At 37.8% G+C, this 14,306-nt stretch overlaps 1 protein-coding gene across 1 annotated transcript in view; it reads left to right on the top strand.

Annotated features, from left to right (window-relative positions):
* GREB1L (GREB1 like retinoic acid receptor coactivator) overlaps positions 1-14,306 on the top strand; it is a 161,275-nt gene that overhangs the window by 11,578 nt on the left and 135,391 nt on the right. The window contains exons 3-5 of the mRNA XM_064294664.1: positions 2,304-2,480; positions 9,346-9,522; positions 11,866-11,988. Of these exons, the coding sequence (XP_064150734.1) occupies positions 2,304-2,480; positions 9,346-9,522; positions 11,866-11,988 (477 nt within the window). The remainder of the gene's footprint in view (positions 1-2,303; positions 2,481-9,345; positions 9,523-11,865; positions 11,989-14,306) is intronic.

The raw sequence follows: 14,306 nt of genomic DNA, 5'->3' as shown, positions 1-14,306 counted from the left end.
ATGGCAAAGTGAGATATAACTGGGCTTTAGGGATTCAAACACCGCCAGAACATTCTTCCTCCTCTCTCTGCTGACAGGCTTCTCTCACATGGCAAAGAACATGGTGACCAACAGAGTGAACTGAACCAGGCTCTCCCTGGCTCCATGTTCAGAATTCCCGGGGAAAGAGCTTTAATTGGCATGGCTTATGTCAGGTGCCACTCCTAAACCAGTCCACTATGGCCAGAAAGGTGGGGTACTAAAGTGGTCCAACTTGGGTCAGGTTCTAGCTTTTAGGTCGGTCTGGAACATCACAACTCCTTAGGAGATCACATGATTAGAGTGCAAACATACACACACACAAACAAATCCAGTTGCTGTGGAATCAACTCTGACTCATGGGAACCCCACATGTGTTAGAGTAGAACTGTACTCTAGAGGGATTTCAATGGCTGATTTTTAAAAGTGGATCATCTGGCCTTTCTTCTGAGGTGCCTCTGGGTCAACTCAAACAGTCTACCTTTTGGTTAACAGCCAAAATGCTTTAAATATTTGAGCCACCCAAGGACTCTGATTAGAGTGCAAAAAAAGCAGGGAGGATCATTTCCCAGAGGCTATAGAGATTTTTTTTTTTTTTTTTTTTTTTTTATAGAGAGGGGTGGCGCAGTGGTTAAGAAGAGCTCAGCTGCTAACCAAAACGCTTCAGTTTCAATCCACCAGCCACTGCTTGGAAACCCTATGGGGCAGTTCTGCTCTGTCGATAGGGTCATTATGAGTTGGTATCGACCCAGTGACAATGGGTTTGGTTTTTTGGTTTTTGGTATAGAGGGGGGTACTCTGCAGCAGAATAGTAGGTGTCCTTTATAACATCGTTTTGTGATTATTGGGTTCTTCTCATTCTTCGCATAGATTACAATGTGAGTTCTTAGAAGGAAGTATATTTTGTTCAACTCTGTGTCCCCCAGCCTAGAACAGCATCTCTTGCAGATGTTGGATTAATAAATCATGAACTAATGAATTATTGTAAAACATTATGGTGCACAAAGTGGCTATAAGGTTTTGTTATGTCTTGTCATGTCATATCTAGTGGAAATAATCTGAAAATTCTGAGTGTTAGTTCTGGCCCATTTATGTAGGAGTCTGCAAACTCTGTACTTCAGTTTTTTCCTCTGTATAATGAAGAGCAGCTCTTTCTATGATTTTCCCCATTTAGAAAATTCAGTTTGCATTGAAAGAAAAATTACTATCTTATGTGCACATGAAAATAAGTACACTTTTTTGTTTTTAGTCATTGCCTTGCCCATGAACCAGAAATAAGTCATCAATGTTGGCTTAACAGATAAAAATATCTCCTTTTAGTGTCTTTTCCACTCTGCTCAGAGGTCCACATAAGAGAAATTTGTCTTCTGGTTGGAGTACATGGATTTTAAATTTAGCGCCTAATAGTGACAAGTAAATTAATCCCCAAAAGGCTGTAAACATTTCTGAGATCCCTGGGTAGTACAGCGGTTAACATATTTGGCTACTAACTAAAAGGTTGGAAGATCAAGTCCACCCAGAAGCACTTTGGAAGAAAGGCCTGAAAAATCAGCCATCGAAATCCCTGTGGAGCATAGTTCTACTCTGACACACATGGGGTCGGTGAGTCAGAACTGGAAAACACTTCACTGTGTCCTTTCTTTTTTAATAATATTTTATTGTGTTTTCAGTGAAGGTTTACACAGCACTTCAGGTTCCCATTCAACAATTTCTGCATAAGCTGTTCAGTGACATTGGTTACATTCTTCACAGTGTATAAACATTCTCATTATTTCTGTCCTGGTTAATCAATCTAGTTTCCCTGCCTCCTTACATTCTCATCTTTGTTTTAAAGTAATTGTTGACCATTTGGTCTCATATAAGTGATTTTTTTAAAAGCAACACAGTACTTACAGGTGATATTCATTATTTTTTGAGCCAATTTGTTATTTAGCTAAAGTTGACCTCAGGTTAGTTTCAGTTCAAGGTTTGAAGAGTATCTCAGGGCAATAGTCTCAGGGAGTCCTCCAGTCTCAACCAGTTCAGTTAACAAAAAAAAAAAATAACCAAACCTGTTGCCATCCAGTCAATTTTGACTCATAGTGACCCTATAGAACAGAGTAGAACTGCCCCATAGCATCTCCAAGGAGCGGCTGGTAGATTCAAACTGGCCTTTTGGTTAGCAGTTGAGCTCTTAACCACTGCGCCACCAGGGTTTTTTTGTTGTTGTTTTAAGAATTTGAGGTTCTGTTCCACATTTTTCTCCTATTCTATCAGGTCACTGTGTCCTTTTTATCTGTTTTTAGGTTTTTGTCAAGCGGGAAAGGATTTGCGTTTAGTATCGCTGTGTATGGAACAAATTGATATTCCAGCTGGATTCCTGCTGGTGGGGGCCAAGTCTCCCAATCTTCCTGAACATATCCTAGTTTGTGCTGTAGACAAGCGATTTCTACCAGATGATCATGGAAAAAATGCACTTTTAGGTGAGTATGTCATGTTTATAAAATTCCTTCTAAAATAAGGCAGTTATAAAAAAAGAATAATAAAATAAGGCAATTAAAATAGAAGTTTATTTAAAATTATCATGGAATTTTTAAAAAATTCACAGAATAAATTGGGAATTATATAGTTTAGTTCAAATGAGAAACTTTTTTTTTATTCATTCTTAAAATACTTGCCTTAATTAAGAGACTTCTTTTTTTTTGACTAAATGTTAAAGGACAGAATGCAGTTTATCAAAAATTAATATTTTATAAACAAAGTAAAATTCACTCCCTGTAGTCATTTATGTAAAAAAAAATTTTTTTTTTTTATCTAAAGCTGATGTTAAATCAGTTCTCAGTTATTCTTCTGTGGATTATATACTTTGTAAACTATTTGTAGTTTTTCCATTGTATCTATTATCCCTGTCTACACTTGATTAGTATGATTCTCATTTTATATTTAGCATTAGTTTACCCAAAATAACTAAGAATGTAATTATGATATAAAATACATAGCTTCATCTCAAAATTAAATAGTTTTCTTTCCGATATTAGCTTAGAGTCCAGGCTTTTTCACGATATAGCTTTCCTACATCTTGGGAAATAACAGAGTGGATTTTATTTATTTATTTTTAGTAATTAAAAAGACAAGAGGACATATGAAGCTTGTTCCTTTTTTTTTGATGCTACATATCTCTGGAGTTTTCTTTTTAATTGTTCTGTTTCTCAGAATTTCTCTTTCTATAGATGGAATCAGATGTTTTAGGTACAAATATCAGAAAAAAGGAAAAAGAGAAAAGGGCAAAGAATTCAAGTGTTGTATTGATTCACCAACATATTTGTTTGTTTGAACTGATGTTTAAGGTTCCTTAAATTACAGTTCAGACCCTTCTTCTGGTCATTTTCATTTTTTATAAGGTTTTCTTTAAAAAAGACTATGTTTACTTTTTTTTTTTTTTTTAGTGAAATTGAGAAAATGATTTAATACGGAAGCCTAGTGATAAAGTTTATATAGTTGACTAAAATAGTAAGAAGGTCCAAGTATCTGTTTGTTTATTGATTCATTCAGCAATATTTATCCAAACGTACTGTGTGACAGAAATCATGCTAGGTTATGATGTGGGGGTATGAAAATTATAAGACACAGTACTTTCCCTCTCAGAGCTTACAACATAGTAGGTTGTGGTAGAAGGACTTTGGAAGACTTCTCTAGCATTTTAAATGCATCATAGTCTCAAAGTGGGCAAAAAATATGAATAGACACTTCACCAAAGAAGACATTCACGTAGCTAACAGACACGTGAGGAAATGCTCGCAATTAGAGAAATGCAAATAAAAACTACAATGAGATACCGTCTCACCATGACATTACTGGCACTAATCCAAAAAAAAAGAAAATAACAAATGTTGGAGAGGTTTCAGAGAGATTGGAGCTCTTATACATTGCTGGTGGGGAATGTAAAATGATGTAACCGCTATGGAAAAAAATATGGCGCTTCCTTAAAAAACTAGAAATAGACATAGCATATGATCCATCAATCTCACTCCTAGTAATATATCCTAGAGAAATAAGGGCCATTGCACAAGTAGACATATACACACCCCTCATTGCAGCATTATTCAATTATTGACAATAGCAAAAAGTTGGAAACAACCTAAGTGCCTATCAGCAGATAAATGGGTAAAAAAATTATGGTACATACAATGGAATATTATACAACGATAAAGAACAATGATGAATCTGTGAAACATCTCACAACATAGATGAATCTGGAGGGCATGATGCTGAGTGAAATAAGTCAATCACAAAAGGACAAATATTGTACAAGACCACCATTATAAAAACCGGAGAAAAGGTTCATGCACAGAAAAAAACCTTTGATGGTTACAAGGGAGGGGAGGGATGGGGCAGAGAAATCATTAACTAGATAGTGGACAAGTGTTAACTTTGGTGAAGGGAAAGACAATATACAATAGAGGGGAAGTCAGCACAACTTGACCAAGGCAAAGCCATAGAAGCTTCCTAGACACATCCAAACAACTTGAGGGACTGAGTTACCGGGGCTGAGGTCTAGGGACTGTGTCTTGGGGGAGATATAGATCAACTGGCGTAACATTGTTCACAAAGAAAATGTCCTACATCCAACTTTGGTGAGTAGCATCTGGAGCCTTAAAAGCTTGCAAGTGGCCATCTAAGATACATCTCTTAGTCCCATCGCATTTGGAGCAAAGGAGAAAAAAGAAAACCAAAGACACAAGGGAAATATTAATCCAAAGGACTCGTGGACCACATGAACCACAGCCTCCACGAGTCTGAGCCCAGAAGAGCTAGATAGTGCCCACCTACCACCCCCAACCACTCTGACAGGGATCACAATAGAGGGTATTGGACAGAGCAGGAGAAAAATGTACAACAAAATTCAAATTCACAAAAAAAGACCAGACTTACTGCTCTGACAGTGACTGGAGGAACCCCTGAGACTATGGCCCCTGGATACCTTGCTAACTCAGAACTGAAGCCACTCCTGAAGTCCACCTTTCAGTCAGAAATTAGACAGGCCTATAAAACAAACAATAATATACATGAGGAATGTGCTTCTTAGTTCAATCAAATATACGAAACCAAACAATATGTGTATTAATTATTTAATGAGAAACTAATTTGCTCTGTAATCCTTGATCTAAAGGACAATTTAAAAAAGTAATAAAACTAATGGAAAAAAATATATATAAGACCAAATGGGCAAGACCTGCCCCAAAGCAAAGACAGGAAAACTGGACGAATGGACACCGGGAACCCGGGTTATAAAGGGAGAAAGTGCTGGCATGATGTGGAAATTGCAACCAATGTCACAAAACAATTTGTGTATAAGTTTTTTAATGGGAAACTAATTTGTGCTGTAAACTTTCACCTAAAGTGCAATAAAATTAAAAAAAAAATTATAGTCTCATCTGATGGAACAGTTCAGGTGTGGCTGCGACTATAGAGATAGAAAAATCTCTTAAGATTCCTTTTTGCTCAGTGATTCTTCTTGACTAGAGGAATCCTGAATATGGAAAGGACATAGAAAATACCATCGGAATAATAGATTTCATAATCCTATGTAAATAGGAATATATAGACCAAAGACCATTTGTCTTTGGAATCAGACAGACCTGAGTTTAAATTCCAGATTTGCCACTTAGTACTTTCAGAAACTTGGCAAGCTACTAAACCTTTTGACATCTCAGATTCCTTATTTCTACAAAAGGGCCAATAGTATCTACTCTGCAGGGTTGTAAAGATCAAATGAGATGATGTTTAGAAGGTACCCATCCAGCACAGTTTCTGACACATAGTAAACCAAATCAAACCCATTGCCATTGAGTCAAATCTGACTCATGGCGCGACCCCATGTATTACAGAGTAGAACTCCATAGGGTTTTCTTTGCTGTAATCTCTATGGAAGCAGATCACCAAGCCTTTTTTCCTCAGTGCCATTAGGTGGGTTCTAACCGCCAATCTTTAGGTGAATAGCCAAGAACAAACCGTTTGCGCCACCCAGGGACCTAGTACTTGCTCATTAAATGATAGTTACTCTGTTATGTTATAAAAAAAAAAAAATTTATTTTTATTTATTTTTTATTACATAGTATTTATTAAATACCTTTATAGACTTGGAACAGTGTTTACTTTTTCTAGCCTTGTACAAATGGGCATAACTTTTCACTTGCCACTTCTCCAAGTAAAAATGTATCATAGCAAAATGGTAGAATTTTTTTTTTTTTAGGTAACCATATTGAGATTTTCATATGTTCAGTACTCTTGTCCAGAAGTTAATATTCACTCAACATTTTCTACTTATCCTGGATGATTTTAGTATGCATTAAGATACACTGGGAAAAAATTTAAGCTTCAGATTCTAGAATCCCTGTGGACTCCGATATCAATTTGTCTGGATTTTTATGTAAATTATGCAGATTTCAAAGACTGTGAGGGAATTGATTTTAAAAAAGTAATTGCTCCAGTTGGCAGTGCATGTACCTCTAACCTACCTTGCAACTGGACGACTTGATTGCCAGAATAACTAGAAAGGTAATTTGGCTGTAATAGGTGCTATTTTTTTAATTGATGTTAGCAAGAACTTTGACCCAATAAAATCTCTCTTGAACCAAGGATAATGCTGAAGCCATACAGAGTTTGAAAAATGGACTGTAGGCTTCTAACTCCTTAATATTGTTAACTCTTCTTTGCAGATAACCCAGATCCATTGCTTTTCTTCCTCACCCCATTCTCTTGCTTTTCACCTCAGAGAACAGGCAGAGGAAAAGATAAAACTCAACCTTATTAATTTGTTAATTCTAATTCCCATACTAATCTTTTCTGAACTACTTGGACCTGTCATATCAGCCTCATTTTTTGGAACTGTCCTAAATTATTTCTGCTGAAATGTTCTTATAGCATTTTTCCTGTGTTTTGAATGTGGTATATCTGCCTCACAGGTCAGGCAATTTCCACTAAGGGATGATGATCACGCCAGAATGTAAGCTACATGAGGGCAGGGGCTTTGCCTACTTTGTTCAGTGCTAATCCCTCAGTGCCTGAAATGGTGTCTAGCACCAGTTGCTGTAGAGTTGATTCTGACTCATGGCGACCCCATGTGTGTTAGAGTAGAACTGTGCTCCACAGAGGAGCAAAACTGTGCTCCATAGAAGAGTAGAACTGTGCTCCATAGAGGAGCAGAACTGTGCTCCACGGAGGAGCAGAACTGTGCTCCATAGAAGAGTAGAACTGTGCTCCACAGAGGAGCAGAACTGTGCTCCACAGAGGAGCAGAGCTGTGCTCCACAGAGGAGCAGAGCTGTGCTCCACAGAGGAGCAGAGCTGTGCTCCACAGAGGAGCAGAACTGTGCTCCACAGAGGAGTAGAACTGTGCTCCACAGGGTTTATAAGGCTGTGACCTTTCAGAAGCGGATCATCAGACCTTTCTTTTGAGACATCTCTGGGTGGGTTCGAACTGCCACCTTTTGTGGTTAGTAGTCATGCGCTTAACCATCAGTGCCACCTAGGGACTCCTGCCTGGCACATAGTGAAGTAAAAGTGTTTGTTCCATGGTTGGATTGATGGAAGGATGACTTTAGGGAATTGATGAGCTATGCAGCCATCGACAATGGTTTTTCTGTTTGTATTCGTTCAGTTTACAGGCTTTGTATAAATGGCCAAATGCTCTCAAGTGCAATCCATCTCTGAATATATTTTAACTTTTTAAATTTATAAAATTATAGTAATGTTTACATTTCTATAAAATGAGAATAATGAATTAGTAATTCTATGTAATTGGTCAGATGTTGTGGCTATCTCATGTTCACCACTTGTTCCCCAGTGTTTAGCACAATGGCTGACATACAGGTAGGTGAATTAATAATAAATTGGACTGCCCGTTTATAAATGCTCTGAATTGATTGTCAGAATTCTGAGACTGGTGGAACATTGGGAGATATTCTGTCTTAATCCTAGTAGCCTTTCTCTTCTCTCCTTACAAATCTTTGTTAGTTGTGTAACGGTTGGTTTTGGGATTTAAAAAGAGTGTATCACTTTATTAGTGAATTTATTTTCAAGTAGGTACAAAAAAGCCATTGCTGTTGAGTCGATTCTGACTCATAGTGACCCTGTAGGAGAGAATAGAACTACCCCATAGGGTGTCCAAGGAGCAGCTGGTGGATTTGAACAGCTGACCTTTTGGTTAGCAGCCATAGCTCTTAACAACCATGCAAAAGTATTCCTATAAAAAATAGGTATATAAAAACCAGAAACCAAATCCACTGCCACCGAGTCGATTCCAACTCATAGCAACCCTGTAGAGTTTCCAAGGCTATAAATCTCTGCAGAAGCAGACGGCCACGTCTTTCTCCCCCGGAGCCATTGGTGGTTTTGAACCACCAACCTTGGGGATAGCAGTAGATCACTTTAACCACTGTGTCACCAGGGCTCCTCTTAGGTACATAAAGGCACTGTATTTATTACAACTTGGAATATCTTCTTATTTACAACTTTTTTGTCTTTGTTCAGCCATATGAAAATAAATGTGTAGTGTTCTCATCAGGCAGCCAGAGGAACTGACTCTTTTACTGCCTGCCTTTTCCTCTGGGTATTAAGGGGGAACCAAAAAGCTGATTTCCAATAAAGTAGAACACGACTTCTCATCCTCCCAGCATTCTCCGTTTCTTTTTCTTTCCATGTCCCCTGCTCCACACAGCCCACTGGAAGTTTTATTTCATTTGATAAGTCTGAGAGAGGAATTGTCTAGATGTTAGAGCTAAAGGAATAAAAACACAAAAAACAAGCCCAATGCCATCAAGTCAGTTCTGACTCATGTGTTACCCAATGCCAGCATGTCATTTGATTTCTTGATTGCTGCTTCTATGGGTGTTGATTGTGGATCTAAGTAAAATGAAATGGTTAACAACTTCAGTCTTTTCTCCATTTATCATGATGTTGCTTATTGGTCCAGTTGTGAGGATTTTTGTTGTCTTTATGTTGAGGTGTAATCCATACTGAAAGCTGTAGTCTTTGATCTTCATCAGTAAGTGCTTTAAGTCCTCTTCATTTTCAGCAAACAAGGTTGTGTCATCTGCATAACACAGGTTGTTCATGAGTATACTATCCAGTTGATTTCCTTAACCCTTTCCCTTTTGGGGTATATTTATTTCGTCTTTCACCATTACAAAATAACTCCTCTGAAATTCTTTTTTGTACCTGTTTTTATTTCTTCCTTTGAATTATTTCCTTGAACTTGGGAGGTTACTGAATGAATATTTATTTTTATATGTGAAAGCATTTTATCCATTTACAAGGCCACCAGTAACTTTGGTTTTCCTTATTTCAGGGTTTTCTGGAAACTGTATCGGCTGTGGAGAAAGAGGATTTCGGTATTTCACAGAATTTTCCAACCACATTAACTTGAAGCTCACCACCCAGCCAAAGAAGCAGAAGCACTTAAAGTACTACCTAGTCAGAAGTTCCCAGGGTGTACTGTCGAAGGGACCCCTCATCTGCTGGAAAGGTAGTGTCAGCTTCTGGTAGGGAAAGGAAAGGGAGTGGGGATTTTACAGTAGTGATAGTGACTCATACCGGACTGAGAGTTCAGGTGTGACGTAATAAGTATCTCAAGGTCATAAGGCTATCAAAAAAATATAAATCCCCCTAGCAGGATATTTAAGGAGCCCTGGTAGTGCAGTGGTTAAGCAGCTTTGCCGCTAACCAAAAGTTCATTGGTTTGAACCCACCAGCGCTCCACAGTAGAAAGATGTGGCATTCTGCTCTCTTAAAGATTACAGCCTAAGAAACCCTATGGAGAAGTTCTACTCTGTCCTATAGGGTCACTGTAAGTAGGAATCAACTCTATGGCACATAGAGACAGCAGCAACAAGTAGGTTATTTGATCTGCTTCTTTTCTGTTTTTCACAGAGATTTTTCAAGTTGAGGAAAAGTGCATGTGTCTGTCTGTATTTGTCTTTTGGAGGTGGTAGGGTGCAACCTTGGAAGAAGAATGGACTCTTCCTAGCTCTTCAGTCATTTGGAAAGGACCTCAAAGTGTCAGTCCCTGCTCAGATACTCTTTTTACTTTATTTAGGTTCTTTGGTAATTCTCAAGTGTGTACAATTTTCTCTTTTAATTAAACCCAAAATACTTTAAATAATTTCTCTTCGTAATACCTGAGGAAAAGTTACTATTAAATTGACAAAGTTTTGTTTCTTTTAAACTAGGAAGAACTTAACTGACATGTAGAAATGAATCCAGTTACAACTTCATATCTTCATGTGTTTGATAGGAATTTACACACGTTTTATCTGTTGTTCTAATGCAGGGCTGTATCCAGTCCTAATTCTACTGAGTAGTTTCTCAGATGCTAAGTTTTTTTCTCCATGTAATAATATGTCTTTAATATTTCCATTTGTTGTCTGTGCAAGATTTTTTGCCTGTCCGTGAAAAACAATATAATAAATACAAATTACAACTACAGGTTTGTCTCTTCATAGTAATTACTTTCGGTTGCGTTTGAAGTGGCACTATATAATGCCAAAGGAAATGGACACATATTTCAAGCCAGGTATTATCACTTGGAACCATTGAATCATAAGCATTTTAACTCTTTGTCCTAATAAATTCCGAAGAATTTTCCTCTAGAAAAATCATTTTGAATGCCATGAAGCCTAGCGAAAGAGTAAAAATAGGATAGGTATAGCCTCCCTACGTTTTAACTTCCTTTTTTTCGCTTTTGTTTCAGTTGCATAAAAAATTTTTAACTTCTTATTTAGTGCCCAGTGATAATTCATCTTTCTGCTAAAGAGTAAATTTGCAAAATAGCTTATGTTACAGTGATCCTGCGTGGCTTTGAAGCTTCATGTTTATAGAAGTTGCTAATTTGGAATTGAAATTGTATGTATATACATATATACAAACATATATAGTATCCGAATAATACACATAATATGGAGACATGCTTTAAGGCCAAAATACAGTAGCTCTTCCTGGAAGGTCCTAGCATAAATGAAGGTTATAGGAAGCTGCCTTCAACCCTTGCATATATGTGATAAACTTGGAAACTCTGTAAAGAACCCTCGGTAATTGGCTTTGTCATATATAACCATTTATAGTCCCTTTTCATTTACTATCTCTAGCGATTAATGTGGTATAAAATGTAGGATAATTTGGTCGGAAGTTACAGCACCACAGGCTGTGGTATTATTCACTGTGTTATCTGAATTGGTACAAACTGCTATTAAAATATGTACCAGAGCCTTGTTAATTATCAGCTTACTTAAAATGAAGCTTAGTATTGTATTTTCAGCAATAACAACTTGAATGTTGTCTATTTCCTTGAATAAGAATTGAGAATATATTTGAGCATTTGTAATTTTTCTCTTCTGCCCATACATTTTTCTTTGCTTTGGTGTTGGGACATGCATTAAGGTTGGGTAGAGAAGGCTGAAGGCAGCCGAGATGGACTGTAGGTTACTGTTCCACACTAAAGTCAGTCATGGACAGGAGGTTAACTGGTGTTTGAAAGCTTATTCGGTTTTCATAAATTATTGATATTTTAGCCTAAGTTTTGTCCATAAAACTAGCATGCCTATATTGGATATGATTTATCTTCCCCTGGGAACTAGTCTGAGGGGAACAAAGATGTGACTGTTCTTTGTAACCATTTCTTTGCCTTCCAAACATGACATCTGGACCAGGGAAAAGAGCTGTGCTCCGCAGCTTGAACATTTTATTGGAGTCAGGATTAGGGGAAAGGTGGATCTCTATAAGCAGAATGGAGATTTTTATGGATTGTGCCCCTGTCACTTGTTTTAAAAGAATATTGATCTCCTCATGTAATGTTATTCTTACTCCTTTCCAGAATGTAGAAGCCGACAATCCTCTGTTACTTGCCACTCTCTTAAACCAAACTCTTCAGTGTCATCAACTGTGACCCCAGAAAATGGGACAACTAATGGATACAAATCAGGCTTCATTCAGACAGGTATGGGGTCCTTTCTTTTGGAATTTTAAGGAGCAGATGTATATTCAATGAGGCATTTTTAGCTTATTATTGGCAGGTTTGAATAGAGTTATTATTTGAATTACTGTTAGAATTAGAACTCAGCATTGAGGTGGGTCAGTCTGTGGAGGACCCCAAGACCAGACAGTCCTTCTGTGCTAGGAAGAGGAGGGTGAAAGGAACTAACAGTTGGTAGGAAATCTAGCTCAAGCATAGGACCTGTCTGTACAGTGTCTACAATAGGCAGTGGGTGGAAATCAGATATTAGGGAAGTCTGCATCTCAGCTCTCAGGCGGCATGTGTGGGGGACATGCTCGCGAAAACTGGAGTTCCAGGGGGAAGAGTCTAACTAAGCCCACAAAACATTGTAGAAACTATGATGGAAAACAAGGCCCCAAGGTAGGGTCATGAATCATAGCAGATGAAACCAGGATGTGGTGTCTAGGGACACAGGTTGGGGCTTGGTTACAGTAACCAGATAAAATCTTAGTGCCTGAAACCAGGTTGCAGAATCAGAGCAGGAGCAGCTGAATGGCTGATCTGATACTGAACAGATAAGCTACTGGTCTAAGGCTTCTAAAAATTCTTCCAGGGTAGAGGACTGTGCTAGCCCATGCCCTGAGGTCAGGACAAGGCTGCAGGTAAGACTTAATGGTTCCAGGTGGCTGAAGGGCTAGAGAGCCGGAAATGAAAAGATTCTTGCAGATAGTATTTAAGAAAATTACTCAGAACCAGTCTCTACCACCACCAGTTGCCATCAAGTCAACTCCGACTAATGTGACCCCATGTGTGTCAGAGTAGAACTGTGCTCCATGGGGTTTTCAGTGGAAGTAGATCTCCAGGACCTTCTTCCAAGGTACCTCGGAGTAGACTCAAATCTCCAGACTTGCTTAGCAGCTGAGTGCCTTCATGCTACATCTTAGGCAGGAAGAAAAGTAGTTTAAGAGAGTTTGTGAATTTTTTTAATTTCACTTGTTTTGGTGAAATTCCACCTTACCAATCTGATGTGGAAACTTCATAGCATATGTGCATTCCCAGACCCCCAGTGCCCTCAAGTCGATTCTGACTCATTAGCCTTGCCAATGTCCACTCAACCACAAGGAATTGAAAAGAAGGTTGTCTTCATTTATATCACTACTACCATGCTTTTTCAAGTGTATATAAAATTCTGATGAGCTGGTAAATTGTTTCCACTTATTTTCAAGGTGGAAGTGATTATTGGAATATATTAGAGTAACAATAACAGTGGTAATAAAGCTAACTTTATTTGGGGGCATTTCTTGCTATGTGTCAGCACTCAGCTAAGTCTGCCTCATCCTAGATAAGAAAGCCTAAATTTAAACTGTCCAGGAGATTTATAGAGTGGCTGTCAGCTAAGAGGAGAGAGCATCTCTCTTTAGAATAAATGAGAGAACAACATATTAGTAGATATTGAAGAAAAAAACTTGACATTTGGCTCTTGACAGTGAAAGATTACATTAAAATAATGATAAACCCACATATCTCTCCTAGAATATTATTTCAGTAGTTTGACTGGTTCCATGGTATCTTTTCTGCCCTTGGACCCTGGGGCTAATGAAATGTAATTTTAAATATACAGTATTAGTAATTAATATTTACTTCCTTCCAACAAAAACTTAAAAAAAAAAATTTTTTTTACCTAGTGTTTATTATGTTCTAAGAACCTTGTTAGGTGCTATAAGGTAGGGTTCCAATACTTGATTGATATTTCTGATGGTTTAAAAACCACTCATGTAAGAGATATAAAGATATAATTTGGGAATGGTTAATGGTGATGGTTGAACAATATGACCTACATAATTAATGCCAGTGAATTGTACATGTGAAGATCACTGAAATGTCAAATGTTTTGTTGTATATATATTTACCATAATAAAAAGAAGAAGAGTTAAAAAATATTTATAAAGAGAGAGAGCTCCTCAGAAGACAAAAACCAGAAGCCAAACCCATTGCTGTTGAGTTGATTCTGACTCATAGCGACCCTATAGAATAGAGTAGAACTATTCCATAGGGCTTCCAAGGCCATAATCTTTATGAAAGCAAACTGCCACATCTATCTCCCACTGAGTAACTGGTGGATTCAAGCAGCTGACCTTTCAGTTAGCAGCCAAGCACTTAACCCTGCACCACCAGGGCTCCTTCCTCAGAAGACAAGAACTCTGTAATTGTTGGTATAGTTTGATAACTGTTTCCCACTGACTGCTCTTTCTCACTGTGCATGCTATGTGCTCAAGAAAGATAAAAATTGTTATGAAAAGAAAAGACATATAAAGAACAAC

Source organism: Loxodonta africana, chromosome 11 (genome assembly GCF_030014295.1).
Source record: "Loxodonta africana isolate mLoxAfr1 chromosome 11, mLoxAfr1.hap2, whole genome shotgun sequence".
Taxonomy (NCBI): domain Eukaryota; kingdom Metazoa; phylum Chordata; class Mammalia; order Proboscidea; family Elephantidae; genus Loxodonta; species Loxodonta africana.
This window is presented reverse-complemented; position numbering and strand designations above follow the sequence as displayed.